This window comes from Podarcis erhardii, assembly GCF_964252035.2.
Source record: "Podarcis erhardii genome assembly, chromosome: Z".
Taxonomy (NCBI): Eukaryota; Metazoa; Chordata; class Lepidosauria; order Squamata; family Lacertidae; genus Podarcis; species Podarcis erhardii.
In genome coordinates this window covers 15988588-16005425 of record NC_138504.1, presented here as the reverse complement: position 1 = coordinate 16005425, position 16838 = coordinate 15988588, and the positions used below count along the sequence as shown (strand labels likewise).

Sequence of the window (16838 nt, the reverse complement as noted above, 5' to 3'; positions counted from 1 at the left end):
TATCTTTCTCCAAGGAGTACACAGTTCACCCTCCTCCTTATCCCTACAACAACCCTGTGAGATAGATTGAGAGGCTGTGACTGGCATAAGGTGACTGGCCCAATGAGCTTTATGACTGAGGGGGGATTTGAACCCTGATCTCTCGGGTCCTAGTCTGACACTCTAACCACAACACCGTACTAGCCTCCTAGAGTACTTCTGTTATGGGGCAGCTATATAAATTAAGTAGGCAAATAAATAAATAAATAAATAAATAAATAAAGGGAAAGCCAATTGTCACTACAAGAAGGATCTGAAATATTTTCCTTGAAGCTTGAATTTGTTGTATTCAGGATTGTTTTATTTGATGTTTTAATGTGTTTTAAAACACTTTGATATTTTCCCCCCTTTAAAATATAAGGCAGTATGGAAATCAATTGAATACTGGGATAGCTCAGTTGGTAGAGCTTGAGATTCCTAATCTCAGGGTTGTGGGTTCAAGCCCAGCAGGGGGTTGGACCAGATGATCCTAGTGGTCCCTTCCAACTCTATAAATTCTATGAATCATAAAAATAATAAATTTCATTGCAAAAAAAAAAGGTTCGTAGACATTCCGTTATTACAACTGTAGCATAGGTTTATAACACTATGTATTACCGTATTTTTTGCTCTATTAGACGTACCAGACGATAAGAAGCACCTAGTTTTTAGGGGAGGAAAACAAGAAATAAGAAAACAACGCAAAGCATCCTGAGCTAAGAGGAAGCGCTCCTCCATCTTCACTCAGGAGACTTTGCAGGGCTATCCCTGAAGCCAGGAGAGCAAGCGGGATTGGTGCGCACCGATCCCTCTTGCCCTCCTGGCTTCAGCGAAAGCAAGCCTACTGGCTTTACTCCCGCAAGAGCCGTGCGCTCTTTAAAGAGAGCGCGGCTCTTGGGGGCTTTTCTGGGAGGTGGGGGAAGGGACAGAGCCGTGCGCTCTGTTCCTTCCCCCATCTCCCGCAAAAGCCAGGGATAGCCACATGAAGCCTCCACAGGGCAGCGGGATGAAGGCTCCCCGCTGCCCTGCGGAGGCTTCACGTGGCTAATCCAGAAGCTAGGACAGCTGGAGGAAGCACTGCACAGCACTCCCTCTAGCTGTTCTAGTTTTGGATAGCCCTGCGAAGCCTCTGCAGGGCACAGGGATGAAGGCTCCCCATGCCCTGCGGAGGCTTCGCGTGGCTAAGCCAGAAGCTAGAACAGCCAGCGGGATCGGAGCACAGCGATCCCACTGGCTGTCCTGGCTTCTGGCTTAGCTGCGCGCAGCCTCTCCCGGGCAAGAGGAGCCTTCATCCCCTGCCCACGAGAGGCTGTGCGTGGCTAAGGCTCCCCCAAGAGCTGCGCTCCCTTTAAAGAGCGCACTGAGTGTGTGTGCGGCTCTTGGGGGCTTTTCCCCAAGGAGGGAAAAGGGCAGCCCATCTCCCTCCTTGGGGAAAAGCCACAAAGACCCGCACACACGCTACACACGGCTCTTTAAAGGGAGCGCTGAGCAGAGCCTCCCACCTGCATTCGCTCCATAAGAGGCACACACATTTCCCCTTACTTTTTAGAGGGGGAAAAGTGTGTCTTATAGGGCAAAAAATACGGTACTACAGTAGCACAACATTCAACGACTCTGGCTTTGTCACATGGTTTGTAATGAGAAGAAATAAAAAATAATCTAAGTTAATCCATTGTGTCATCTGTCCTTCTTGCACAGTTAACCTACACAAACCAGACCACAAGTTACTAGAGATAGAATTCAGGGTCCCTGTAGGACAAATAGGTTCTGATGTTTCAAAGAAGATAGCAAAGCCACACACTACTAGATAAATGTCTGTCCAACTTCAAATCTAGCACGGCCAGTCATATCCCATTAACTGTACACATTAACACCACCTGTAGTTTTGAAGCCCCAGACATATTAAGAAGAGAGAGTCAAAGTACCTAAAAATACTGCTAGCCTCCATAAGCTCACTTTTTTGTCAATTGTGAATTGACTGCAATCAGTATTTCACTAAATAATATTCATATCCAATTTTACATACTTACTTGAATTGACCTGTCACAACTTACAGAACTGAAACAACGAAGGTCTACATTTCAGCACAACGTACAGTTCTGCCTGCACACATGAAGTTCACAGCAAAATTTAAAGCAAAAAGCAAAAACAATGTACCTAGAATATTTAGGTCACAATATATAAACACCTTTCTAACAATAAGGCCATGATAACTTGAGTCTTTTTCTCTAGGAAACCTCTTATGCATAATCCAACTCACTGGCATGCATGGTATGTAGTACTAAACACATTGCTGCATTTCCTGTGCTGCATTTCCTGTGCTGGAGCAGAATTATTTGGAATCTCAGATTTAGAAAAAAGTATTTTGCTTTGCTTTCCATTTTAAACAAATTTATCCCGCAGTCAATGTATAATTTCAGGAATTATCAGCAGTTAAATGACAGTCACATTAGGCTAACACAAATCATATTGTTACATAGTATAGTACTGTGCTGTAACAAATCACAAACTATCCCAAGAAAGACAATACAGTCAAACCTCAGTTGTCGAACATAATCCATTCTGGAAACCCATTCAGCTTCTGAAAAGTTCGACCACCGAGATGCGGCTTCCAATTGGTTGCAAGAGGTTCCTGCACTCAAGCGGAAGCCACATGGGACATTCGGCTTCCAAAAAAGTTCAAAAACTGAAGCATTTACCTCTGGGTTTTCAGCGTTCGGGAAAGCTAACTACAGTGGTACCTCATGTTACATACTATCCCCCTTACGAATGCTTCGGGTTATGCGCTCTGCTAATCCGGAAGTAGATGCCCCTTGTTGCAAATTTTGCCCCAGGATGCATGCGGAAGTCGCACTCCAGCGGCGTAGCAGCAGCGGGAGGCATCATTCGCGAAAGTGCGTCTCATGTTACAAGCGGTTTCCAATTATGAACAGCCCTCCAGAACGGATTAAGTACATAACAAGAGGTACCAGGTTACATACGATTCAGGTTAGACTCCACTAACCCAGAAATATTACCTCGAGTTAAGAACTTTGCTTCAGGATGAGAACAGAAATTGTGTGGCAGCGCAGCGGTAGCAGTAGCTAAAGTGGTGCTTCAGGTTAAGAACAGTTTCAGGTTAGGAACAGACCTCCAGAACGAATTAAGTTCTTAACCCGAGGTACCACTGTATTGTCAGGTACTGCTCCGGCGGGAAGGTAAACGGCGTTTCCGTGCGCTGCTCTGGTTTGCCAGAAGCGGCTTAGTCATGCTGGCCACATGATCCAGAAGCTGTACGCCGGCTCCCTCGGCCAGTTAAGCAAGATGAGCGCCGCAACTCCAGAGTTGTCCACGTCTTGACCTAATGGTCAGGGGTCCCTTTATCTTTACCAATAAGTTATATTTGTGGGCAGAGTGACTGATAGATCAAAGTGAAGACAACAAAGTGGGTCCAGAATTTAGAAAGTTAAATTTGGCAGGTTTTCAACCCTGTAAATTATGTGCAAGGCAGTTGCCAGGACAACTTCTTCAGTTACAAGGCCAAAAATAAACTGAACAAACTTTATCTTCAGAGATATAGAGATATCTTCAGGACTATGTTCTCAATAAAATAGTACCTAAACTGAATTTTACTTTGGGATCTTAAGGAAATAAGATGTTTGAGATTTCAGATTTGAAAAGCTGTACAAATTTAGAACCTCCTCAAAATATTAATTCTAAACACTTTAAAACAAGGCAAAACAAAACAGCCCAAGAGACTGCTCTGTATGCCCTCCACATGCTTGATACTTTCAGAACTGCTCTAGGATGTTATTTTAACACTGACCAGACAGATTATGGTCTGGTCAGTTTCATCCTGAATGATAAATTGTGGTTGCTACCACAACCCCACAACAGTGCAACATGGCATGGGCTGGGGCTAGGCTCCCTTCTTATCAAGGAAAGAAATCATCCTTAAAGTGGAGTGACATAACTGTTCCTGCGGAAACTGCTCTATCAGTTCAATTATATAAGTCCTCAACACTATAAGCTTTTACCAGCAAATAACTGTTACCATATTATTAATATAACTGTAAAGCATCCTTGTTGCTAACTTGAAGCTCAAAAGATAGTTCATTATATCTATACTTTTTTGTTACATAACATACAGAAAAGCAGCATATAGCAACTAAAATATGAAGGGTAGCACAGCGTGCAAGGCTACAATCATTCTTCCCAAGTAGGTTTTATAAGAAGAGCTACATAAGCAATACAGAACAGTCACAACTGTAGATGTGATTAAGTCAGTTTCACTGAGCTTAGGTGTGCAGAATCTTCTTACAAATTTGAGTATGAAAGAAGTGAGAGGCGCCTGAATGTTTAGGTGGGTAATGAAAATAGTCTGGCACACTTCCATGCAATTTGCCACTTGCTTACGCACCTTAGAAGCGTGGCCATTTCCCACATGTGACCAGTGGAGTACCACGCTGCACATGCCTCCCCACCAGTTACAGAAGAACAGTGCATAACTTTGGTAACTTTGATCAAAGTTCTGTCTTCCAGACCTATAGGATCAGTATAAGTCCAAAGGATGTAACAGACATCCATAACAGCAGGACATGTTTTCCTCAACAGGACTTTAAATGAGAATGATACCCAAAACCATTCATTTTCCTAAGAGAGTGTTGTTCTGTGGCATATGGGGAGGGAAAATATTATATCCAAAACTGGCTTAGATTAGACCTGAATGCAAACAAGCTTTGTATCACATTTTTCTGATGCAAATAGCATCACTCATTTTTGAAAATTGAATCATATTGTTAAAAACACAGCTACAGAAGATTTCCTGTTACAATTGTTGACCCACAGGTGGTTACTGTTAGTTGTAGTCAATTGCAGGAAGAGGCAGCTGTATATGTGGGTAATATACCACATCCAAAAAACCAAAACATTACTCACAAAGTGAAAATCAAGATTGGGTCCTTTAGATCCCAAGCCTTGCACATCCTTAGCACCAGCATACAGACACTGCTGAGCTTCTTCTGAGTTTAGTGCCAAAACATGGTGTCCCCAAACAAGTGTTCAAAATTACCAGTAGTCAGGCACCAGGTGCATTTTGCACCTGGCTATTTGCCACTTGCAACCAAGTGAAGATACCTGACATCTCCACAATCTAGAGGTGCATGCCTGGGGATCACTGGATCTTGACTGTTTTCACACACTAATACCACATCTTCCAGAATTCGCTCACTTAGATTTTATCTGCACAATCAGATTAAATTTCAGAAACCAATATTTTTTGTGCAGCCTGAGCAGGAGCAGTGAACAATGTTATAGTTAATTGTTGCTTGTCTTCACTTACCCACCCTACTGCCTTGGTCACAGTTGTGAAGAATATTCTTACATTATGAATGGTCCATGTTACCATTAAGAAAAAGTGGTAGAAACAGGCCAATATATATGTGGACTGTCCCTGGATCAAGTGACTTTTCTTCTTAAAGTTGTCAAAGCTCTTTACCTTGCTCGAGGTTGTCATCTGAACTAGCCAGATGCTTAACTGATAATCAATCACAGTCAGTCGATCATTTGAAAAATAAGGCCTTAGAGCCGTCTTGCCCCAAAATAGCAACTAGATATTCTCTGTAACCTTGACTTAAGGAGCCAGTTGGACCCTAGCTTATATATCTGAGTTTCTAACACTGCCCCAAAACACACACAAAAATAGTTAAACATGGCATACCATTGTCAAAGCCAGGTAAGAGTGCTTTATATTTTTCTGTCACACCCCATCCTTAAATGCTAAAGGGTCAACACAGAAGCTATTCCAGGTCCAGTATTGCTCGTGCATATTTTTCAGGCCAGCTACACTTAAAATTGCCATCTCTAAATCAGCTCCATTTGTCAGCACAATCCTATGCAAAATTATGTGTATCTCTGCATAGGATTATGCTGCGAGTCTTAATCAAGGCTGAGAGAAGCTAATTTACTATTCATTTCTGCTGGAAGGAGAAAATGGTCAAGGGTTCCTACCACATTTATTAGTATCTCTTCTAAGAGTTGCTTCATATGCCACATCTGATACCCAACTATAGAATTCCTGGCAAAAATCCATGAAAATAGCAAATTATGAACAGTGTCCATATGCATAATAAACCATGGCTTGGAACGTGTCAATGATGAACCAGAAGGAAGAAAATGTGACATATGAAACACCATTAAACTAAATTTACACTTTAAACAATGAAACATGTAAAAAATATCCTATGTTCAAGCCCAGGTATCTTCCACTAATAAGATTTTGGATAGCAATATGGATAATATCTTTATAAGAACTGCTCTCAGAATGGACTAACGAAGATTATGTGAACAAGAGTTTGATTCAGTGTAAAATAGCCCAAAGTAAATACTACAAGGCATCATTCAATGGAATGTCACCACGCAGACACCATGCCAGCCTCACACTACCAACTGCAACCTATGACTGGCTCCACTTGGCATTTCTCCATACATAGGGGAACCAGAAGTCTGACTCCAAACCAGCCAGTGAAGGGCAAGTCTTGCTTGTTTCAAAAGTCGCTCATTGCTTCACTGCATAATTCCATCATAATCCACTATGGAAAAACCAAAACCACCATAACCCCAGAACATTCCAAAAGAGATGAGATACCCCGTCCATCTCAGAATAACTTGACACCAAGCCAACACCACACTACCTGAGAACAAGGGCAAAGTGTATGTGGTAGTTGTGAACCAGTCGAAACCTAACAGGTGTGGCTCTTCCAAGTCTGGAGATGCAAATAAGAGAAAATATGAAACTATTAAAGTCTTGTCAGATGGTTCTTCAAGATTTAGAACATTGCTAAGACCAAAAGAAATGGACAACTCTTTGGATATGGTTGCTGTCTTCTTTTTCACAGTAGGGCTCCAGTGCCATCAACAGCTACATACTAGTCAGGGAAGCAACAGATGTCCGATATGAAATGAAGTGATTTCCAATCACTGCATATTGGGGGCAGTGAAAGGTTTATCTGTTGAGTATCTACTACCAACCCTATCTTGCTGCCTGGCCCACACCTATCCTCCTCCTCCTTCTTTATTTATTTAATTATCTGAAGGCCCAGGGGAAGCAACTTTTTACTGGCTTTCTTCAGGTGTTTTTAACAGTAGTCTAAAATGCAGAAATGTAGCAAGTGAGGATTTTTCTACTACTGATACGAAGAGCAATGGAGTAATTTAATCCTGTACAGTACCTTGGGTTACATATGCTTGAGGTTACAGACCCCGCTAACCCAGAAATAGTGCTTCAGGGTAAGAATTTTGCTTCAGGATGAGAACAGAAATCGTGCTCCGGCGGCGTGGCAGCAGCAGGAGCCCCCATTACCTAAAGTGGTGCTTCAGGTTAAGAACAGTTTCAGGTTAAGAACAGACCTCCGGAACGAATTAAGTACTTAACCCAAGGTACCACTGTAGTTCATGCTACAAAAGTATTTGTCAGTTTCAAATAATGCCACACCACCACTTGTTTGTTTTTCTGCCTGTTTAATTTACAATGGTACCTCGGGTTAAGAACCTAATTCGATCTGGAGGTCCGTTCTTAACCTGAAACTGTTCTTAACCTTTAGCTAATGGGGCCTCCCGGCGTCGGCGCACGATTTCTGTTCTCATCCTGAAGGAACGTTCTTAACCCGAGGTACTATTTCTGGGTTAGTGGAGTCTGTAAACTGAAGCGTCTGTATCCTGAAGCGTCTGTAATCCAAGGTACCACTGTATTTCATCTGTTTATTTGCTGACTTTATATTCCACCTTTTCTCCAAGGAACTCAAGGTTGTGTGCATAGTTCCACCCCTCCACATTTAATGCCCACAAGAACCCTGTGAGGTAGGTTAGACTTAAGCTAGTGACTAGCCCAATTACACCCAGTGAGCTTCACCCAGGAGCGTCTCCACCCCCATTGTTCTACCCGGACACTGAGGTCCAGCACCGAGGGCCTTCTGGCGGTTCCCTCACTGTGAAAGGCCAAGTAACAGGGAACCAGGCAGAGGGCCTTCTCGGTAGTGGCGCCCTCCCTGTGGAATGCCCTTCCACCAGAAGTCAAAGAGAACAACAACTACCAGACTTTTAGAAGACATCTGAAGGCAGCCCTGTTTAGGGAAGCTTTTAATGTTTGATGTATTACAGTATTTTAATATTTTTTGGAAGCCGCCAGAGCGGCTGGGGAGGCCCAGCCAGATGGGCGGGGTATAAATAATAAATTATTATTATTATTATGGCTGAGTGGGCATTTGAGTCCAGCACTCAAGTACTAACACAACACTAACACTTTGTGTGTGTTTTATTGTGGTTCTGTTCAAGTCAAAGGAACTAGGCCAGTAATAATAATAATAATAATAATAATTTATTATTTGTACCCCGCCCATCTGGCTGGGTTTCCCCAGCCACTCTGGGCGGCTTCCAACAGAGATAAAAAATACACTAAAATGTCACATATTAAAAACTTCCCTGAACAGGGCTGCCTTCAGATGTCTTCTGAATGTCAGGTAGTTGTCCATCGCCTTGACATCCGATGGGAGGGCATTCCACAGGGCGGGCGCCACCACCGAGAAGGCCCTCTGCCTGGTTCCCTGCAACTTGGCCTCTCGCAGTGAGGGAACCGCCAGAAGGCCCTCGGAGCTGGACCTCAGTGTCCGGGCAGAATGATGGGGGAGGAGACGCTCCTTCAGATATACTGGACCGAGGCCATTTAGGGCTTTAAAGGTCAGCACCAACACTTTGAATTGTGCTCGGAAACGTACAGGGAGCCAATGTAGGTCTTTCAAGACCGGTGTTATATGGTCTTGGCAACAGTAAAAGTTGCCAACATTTAAGAGCCTACCTAGGTTCTCTAAAAAAAAATTACAAGCTCAAGCACTCTCCCTCTTTCTGCCTTCAAAGGGCTGCCAACTTTTCAAACAGTACTTAAAGCTGCTCCTAACAGTAGTCTGGCCTGCAACAAGGAGCAAATTAGAGTATCCATCTCTATACCATGAAAAGCATCACCTGCTGCTTTCTGCATCTCAAACCTCTGTGGAAAGTCCTAATAACATGGCCAGTCACTGCAGTTGATAACCAATCTTCTGTGAAAAGCCACAGGTGAAAGAATTTAGAGTCAGGATGGTATAGGGCAGGCTTTCTCAAACTCGGCCCTTCAGATGTTTTGAAACTACGATTCCCATCATCCCTGACCACTAGTCCTGCTAGCTAGGGATCATGGGAGTTGTAGGCCAAAAACATCTGGAGGGCCGAATTTGAGGAAGCCTGGTATAGGAGTTAGGCATGTTGATTTGGCACCAGGGAGATCAAAGTTCAAATCCTACCAAGCCATGCCACTCACAACTATCCTTCAACCATAGTGCATCTGCCTGTTGTTAACCAGAAGGTTGGTGGTTTGAGGCCACCCAGAGACAGCTGTGGGCAGGATTCCTGCATTGCAGAGTGTTGGACTAGATGACCTTCGGGATACCTTCAAACTCTACAATTCCATGATTCTATGTGACCTGTTATGAAAATGTGTAGGAGGAAGAACCAGGTAACAATGAGCAAAAACAAACAAAATAGTAAAGTCAAGCCTCAGTGAAAAGCACAAGAGATGAGATAAGCAGCTGACCCTTAATTTCCCACCTCACCCCAAACACACATAGCTATTAAGGAAATCTATTAAAGGCAGTCTTCTGGCCACCTCAAGGATTACCAACACTTCAAACAACCCCAGCAGCTGTGCCTTTAACAGTCACTTGATCCATAAAAGCCAAAAGGAAAACCCAGTCCACCTCCATGCCACAAGAGCCTTAACCAGCCCATTGCTGCCTCGCCTCAAAACCCCTGTAGGGCACAAGAGCAGAGCCTCTAGAGACAGCTGGCAACCCAAGCCTCTGTGCAGGATGTCACAGGAGCAGGGCCTGTGAAATATGCTCCACCCCTAAGCAAACCTAGTCAATGTATTCTCCCCTCCACTTCCACACACACGCACAGCAGATTGCAAACTTCCCACCCCACCCCACCCCAGTAACTGCCCCTTTAGCAGCAGGAACCAGAGAAGTGGTGCTATTTCACGGCGTCTTTTAGTCCAGCTTCGCAGGATTTCCCCCCCTAGTCGGAACCCATTGGTCGTTTATCACTACTGAAACTGGGGTTTGTTTGTTTGTTGTTGTTCTACTGCACGTCGCCTAGAGGCCCTCGAGCGAGGCGGCTGACGAAACAGAAGCAACGGTGCCCCCCGCGAGCTTCTAGAGTTTTTAAAAACTCTCGCCTGAAACGCCCCCCCCCCAACACCTTAACCCCTAACCCCCATCCCACCTGCCCTCCGTTTTTAAAAAGGCTGGGTTAGGCCAGGCCGGGTGTGCTGCGAGCTGCCCCCTCGACAGCATAACACCCTCCACCCCACGCAACGCTTTAAGCCCCGGTCAGCCCTGCGCGCCGCCCCCCCCCCCACCTCCTCACTCACCAGCTTGGGCTTGTTCTTAGTCTCATCCTCAGGGGCGCGCCAGCCGCCGCCTCCGACACCGCCCCGCCTCGGGTTCATCTTACCCGGCGGTTCCTCACCGCCGGCTCCCTGGTTCTCCATGCCGCCTCTCTTCCCTTGCCTCTCTCTCTCTCTCTCTCTCCCTTCCCTCAGGCACTCATGGCGGGATGAAGGGAGGCGCCCGCCCCGCCTCGCCAAGTCTCTTTCCCACCCCCCAACCCCCCCCCCTTTTTTTTTTTTTTGGTCGCCGCCTTGCTCTCCTCACGCTCGCTCCGCTCCTGTCAGGGCACTCGGCGCGCGACTGGCGGCTTTCTGCGCACGCGCTCGTTTACCCACCCACCCCTCCCCCTCCCCCTCCCTTACGCGCGCCCTGACGGCAGACGGGCCGGGGAATCGAAGGAAGGAGACGGCGGGACGTAAACTCAACACTTCCCCCCACCCTCCCGTCTCTCTCGCGCACAGGGGTCTTCTCCTGTGTGCGCACGCGCAAACCTCTTGGCACGCTGAAGCCGCCAAGGCGCGCCGATGCCCTCACTCGTGGCTGAGGGTGAACGAGGGATGGGGCCCGGAAGCGGTTCGAAGAAGACTTGGGTGAGCGCCGAAAGGAAAAGCCTGGCGGAAGTGAGTGCCCGGATGGAAGGCAGGCAGGAGGGGAGAGAGAAGGGTTTGTGAAAGGGAGATGAGTCACAAGAAAGGAGTGGATTAAGAAGTAGGGGAGGGAAAGGGGGAGGGGGCAGCGTCTGTCAAGGCTCAGACCTCTCTTCAGACCTTCCCTGGCACAGGGATCCTGGTGCTTCACTGCACAGGTGGGAATTCAACAGGGTCCCTCTGCCAGAACACCCCACTCCCGACCTGGATATTCCAGCTACAAAAAGATATTTCACAAGTTGAAAGTGCTGAATCGGGACTTATCGAGGAGTTTGAGCCGATCTGTTTAGGCATGATAGAGACAATGCTTTCCTGCCATGCGACTGGTGCTCATTAACCTAGCAGCCCTAGAATGATTGCCTTTATCACCAGTTACTGCCGTGGTGAATTATCACTGCGGTTCATTTGCTTAAAGTTTATTTGATTTGCCACATTTTCTTTACTTTTGTTAGCCCTCCACGTGAGTGTGTGAGATAGAGAGAGAGACGAGATGAAACTTCATGATGCATGTGATGGAAAACTTGTGTCATAATAAATCGGTCAATCTTTGTTCCTTGTACTGTAACAGAAACACAGCCAGCCTAACCTACTGTATCTACACACACACACACACACACACACACACACACACACACAAAATACCTGAACTGCATATATTACTTTCATTAAAAAGAGAAGGGAGAAAGGGGTGCTAAGGAATAATACATGAAATTATTGTGTTGGAATTTAAATCTGGGCCCCCGTGTACAGTACCAATACAGCATTCTGTTCCCTACACCATGTTGAACCATCAGAATGTAAAGACATCTTGGTCTCGTACATTATCTTCAAACAATCCTAATCCATATTGATATCCAGCCATATGATATGAGAGACTACTATCTTGATTAAGGTCTCATCAGTGACAAGATAGATGACTCCTTGAGAACCACATGGGTTGATGGAAGAAAGGTGGGAGATATAAATGGAATTTTAAAAATAGAATAGCAAAGGAGATGTCTGTAATATTAAAGAAACACAACTAATTACATAGATACTCAGTGATCCCCGTTGGAAGTTTCACACACTGCTTTCAACGTTTCCCCTAATTCTAGATAAGTTGTGCCTGGTAGTGGTTACTGACTCATGAGAAAAAAATGCATTGTTTTTGTACACCTTACAAGGCTTAGCTAGGAACTGAAAATAGATTCCACACCAATGCCTTGGTGAGCTTTGTGCCAGTCTCCAATTAAGCTGTGGAGCTTCTGATAAAAAAGAGGTGTGTGATACTAATATATTTATGTATTAATTATAATAAGCAGGCAAACCTCCAGTACCTGCTAGCAAAAAGGGTGGCAAAATATGGCATATGATTGTAATTGGGGAGGGGGGAGGGGAAATACTAGACAGACATTTTCCACAGACGTTCTAAACAGTTTCAGATTATAACTTTTAATGATGATCCAATATTAGTGACCCCAGCCTCAGCAACACCAATCTCTTCACTACAAAGGTTATCCTTCACTTTTACAATATCTTTTTAATACACAATTTTGTTTCTTGGCCCTATAAAAAATAATAAATCAAGTATACCACATATGTTAGACCAAAGTTCTTATGCAGCAGATCTGTACTTCTTACGGAAGCCATAGAATTAATTGCTGATCTTACAGAGCTGAGTGTTGAAATTGTCTCAAAGCAACATCTGGATGTCTTCAACTTCCCTGCTGGTGCTAGATAAATCTTTTATTCTATCCCCTGGCTTAGAGAATAGAGTTAAACTAGATGCTTTTTTACTGTCTTTCATAGCTATTAGACTACATTGGCCACAGTGATCCATGAGACGGTCACCTCCAGGCTTGACTACTATAATTCGCTCTACGTGGGGCTGCCCTTGAAGCTGTCCCAGAAACTCCAGTGGGTGCAGAATGCTGCAGCAAGGCTCCTCACGGGGTCTCTGCCATGGGAGCATATTCACCCAGTGCTTTTCCAGCTGCACTGGCTCCCGGTGGAGTACAGGGTCAGATTTAAGGTGCTGCTTTTGACCTTTCAAGCCCTTTGTGGCCTAGGACCCTCGTACCTACGGGACCGCCTCTCCCAGTATGCCCCACAGAGAGCCTCAAGATCCATAAATAGCAACACCCTAGTGGTCCCAGGCCCTAAGGAAGTTAGATTAGCCTCAACCAGAGCCAGGGCCTTTTCAACTCTGGCTCCGGCCTGGTGGAACGCTCTGCTCATGAGACCAGGGCCCTGCAGGATCTGATTTCTTTCCGCAGGGCCTGTAAGACAGAGTTGTTCCGCCTGGCCTTTGGCTTCGAGCCAATTTGATTCCCTCCCCCTCTTTCTTTTTTCTTTTCCTTTCTCCTCCTGCGATGAGGCTACATTTTAATATTTTAATGTTTCAGTATTTAAATGTTGTATTTTAATTTTGTTTTTAAATTGTATTCATTCAACTTGTTTTTATTATTGCTTGTTAGCCGCCCTGAGCCCAGCCTTGGCTGGGGAGGGCAGGGTATAAATAAAAAATATTATTATTATTACATTTGAACAATACCAGAGGTTAACTTCTAGAACAAAAGCTGCATATGCCTGGAATGTGAGTCTTGTGTATGACCAATGCTTGTTTGGTATCGACTATTAGAGTAACAGGATGAAATTATGTTGGTAGTTTGAAAGGAGAGTATGATGTCTTCTGTATTCTGAAATACTTTAGTATGATCACAGGAAGTATGGTCTTCCTAAAGGACTGTCTGGCATGGAAGGGAATCATGGATGAATCTTCATTCAAACATTAAGCATTTTAATATTGTGATTTTATGAGACCTGTGGGTATGGAGCACTATACAATTTTAATAATAAATAATGATAAATAAAATAAATAAACAGCCATATAAACTGCACATAACTTAACCACTTTGTTGATCAGCACCAAGCATCTTGAAGCAGCTGTCAGAACTGCAGTACCATGGCATGGCCCATCCTTGACATCTGCCTTGAGCCTAGCTTCACTCCCCCCCCCCCCAGCTACTCCAAGCAGCAATGGACAAATGGATTTAGCTGCCATTTTAATTTCCCCCAACATTTTGGATGAACTTCACATTGGGTACATAGCAGGAAATGAAAATGAAAGGTAGGCATACATGTTGCTGTTGTTATTATCACACCAGATAAGCCTCCTAGGACCAACTGATGTTTGCAGTTAGGTATGTACCAGCTGATAAGATTCAAATAAACTAGTCCTGATGGGCAAAAATCACTTCTGTAGCTTTGGGAAGCCACATGATCTGTTTTGGAGCTACCCCACCTGTGCCCTCATCTGGTCAGGTGAAGTGATGGGACATCCTGACCGAAGTGACATATGCTGCTTTGTGTATAAAGAGTGTGTGGATGTTTGCTTGGGTGCAGACAAGCCATCTCCTTGCTGTTGTGTCCATCCCCATGTCTGTAAAGGCTGGGAGACCTGGCAGGCTGATTTGCTCTAAGTCTACACCTTTCCTTTAATAAAGTGCTGGGATTCATCAATCTGGTGTTTTGGACATCCTCCTTTGGTATCCTTGGACCATGATCCCTCCTTTGGGTCAGCAGTTCAGAGCAGAAGCTCTCTGGGGTTTCAGGCCAGAAGTCTCTCCCAGCCCTACTGGAGATACTGGGCTTGAACCTGGGGCAATCTGCATGCAAAGCAGATGTTCTGTCAAGGGCCTGCTGCCCATGGAGTGTATCTAAGGATGGGGAAACTATGGCCCTCGTGTTATGGTATACTACAGCTCCCATCATATCTGGCCATTGGTGATGCTGGCTGGGACTGAATGGAGCTGAAGACCAGCAGCACCTGGAGGATGACATATTTCCCGCATCTGATGTATTCCATCAGCCAAGCACTTTTTATCTAACTCGTTTTCTATTTTGGAGCTTGTCAGAGGGAGGGAAGGTGCTCAGGCAACCAGATGGAAAGTGGTGGTGAGGAAGAAGACTTAACTCCCCTCACCCATATGCCCCTTTCAATGAAAGAAATTACAGAAAGAGCATGTTTGTGGGGCAAGCACAAATGAAAAAAATGTGGTTGTCATTGCTATGTCCAGACTGACCTTCAGCTACTTTAATCAGAGAGTTTGTGCAGTCATTTATCAGATACACAAAGATTTCTCCTATGCCTCACAATAGTTATTACCACTGCTGTTCGTGGGTATGATAGCTGTAAACACCATTTGCTAACTTTGACAGTAGATAATAGCGCTGGCAGAATACCAGTCTTGTTACAACAATCATAAAACTGTAGTACTTAATGCTCATTTTTATTAACTATGCACTGCATAAAGTGAAGTTTTTAGTGTTGAGCAGTCTATTGCAGAGATGGCAACTAATTCTGTTGATTAACAGAGTTCCTTTCAGCTTTTGCCAGGGGCAACAAACAAGTCTGCATGAGTTTTTCACATCCATGGCTTTTCACAACTGACAATTGGACTTAAGTGTCTCAGATTTGAACCTAAAATTGAAAGCTGTACCTTGTTGAAGACAGGTTCTCATATATCATGTTGCTTGCATCTGGATCTGTGTCACCTTGAGGAGTAGTTACATTTAGACAACTCACAGATTCCCCATTCAGCAGGGAATAAGTCCTCAAAAACCCCTTCTGTACTGTTCCTGTCATCATCCTTGGGCTTCTAGAATGTAGCTTCTCTTGCTTCCCAATCATGCAACTGTGGAGTCATCTTTGGGCCCTTTAAGGATTGCCGGCAGCTCTTCCAGGAAGTGGAGCCACCTAAAGGGTAGGTCTTGCCTGTCCTCTTAAGCCTTCCAATGACTTTAATCCTTGGTTGCAACAACTTTGTGTAGCTCAGGCAGCAGGGACTACAGCATCCAAAGCCAGAAGAGATTCTGACCATTCCTGCCGCTTCTCATGTAAGCTCTTAAACCCTAACAGAGCAGGATAATCACCAACTTTTCTTATGGAGCATTTTGTCTGCTTTTATCTATTTTATTTAAAAGCTTCTGTAAACCATTTACTATTTCTAAAATCTCTAAGCAGTGTACAGTCTAAAAAACAAACAGCATGCCATTAAAGGTAAATACAACCTAAAAAACCAATAAAACATGTAAAAGCAAATAAACCATGAAAAAGGTGCCAGCAAAAACCTGGGTGTGTGTGGAGGATAAGTTTTCACGGTATAGGAACAGCAGCAGAACATGTCTATTTTCTTGTTACTGCCCTATGATAGTGTTGCACACCACCTCAATCTCCAGGTGCTTACGTAGAGTTCACATTGCCTTTTGGAATGAGGCACAGCAGAGACTCTTTATTTGCAAATATATACAACCTTATCCTATGACGGAGGAGTTCACATCCTTAACACCCCAAGGGCATGGTGTTAATCAGGCATGGCTCTGTCTCTGCCTTTCCAGTCTGCTGCTTTTGCATCCAGCTTCTTGTTCACATCACTCAATTCTCAACTCTGCCTTTTTGTCTTTCTAGCTAACAGACCTTTGAGGTAGGGAGGTCCACCCAATTGTCCTCTGCCAAATTGTTCCCTTAACAGCCCTTAAGAAGAGGACCATTATCAGCCTGGCCTGGCTATTCCAGCAATTGAATCTGTGCTGGATCCAGGAATTAGACCTCAGGTGCCAAAATGTATTGGGCTGGTCCTGACTCAGGTGTAAAAGATGGCTTATGGAGGCAGTTGTGGGAAGGACAGCAGCAAATGGTAGTTGGTTTAAGGCTGACTCATGGAAAGGCCTTCCT

General features: G+C 44.6%; 1 protein-coding gene across 7 annotated transcripts in view; it reads right to left on the bottom strand.

Moving 5' to 3' along the window:
* The window catches only part of DIAPH2 (diaphanous related formin 2), a 358462-nt gene extending 347788 nt beyond the window's left edge, over positions 1 to 10674 (bottom strand). For all 7 annotated transcript variants that reach the window (XM_081847906.1, XM_081847907.1, XM_081847908.1 and 4 more), the window contains exon 1: positions 10457 to 10674. In XM_081847906.1, coding sequence (XP_081704032.1) covers positions 10457 to 10576 — 120 coding nt within the window. In that variant the 5' untranslated portion in view covers positions 10577 to 10674. The remainder of the gene's footprint in view (positions 1 to 10456) is intronic.
* Positions 10675 to 16838: the final 6164 nt, after the last annotated feature.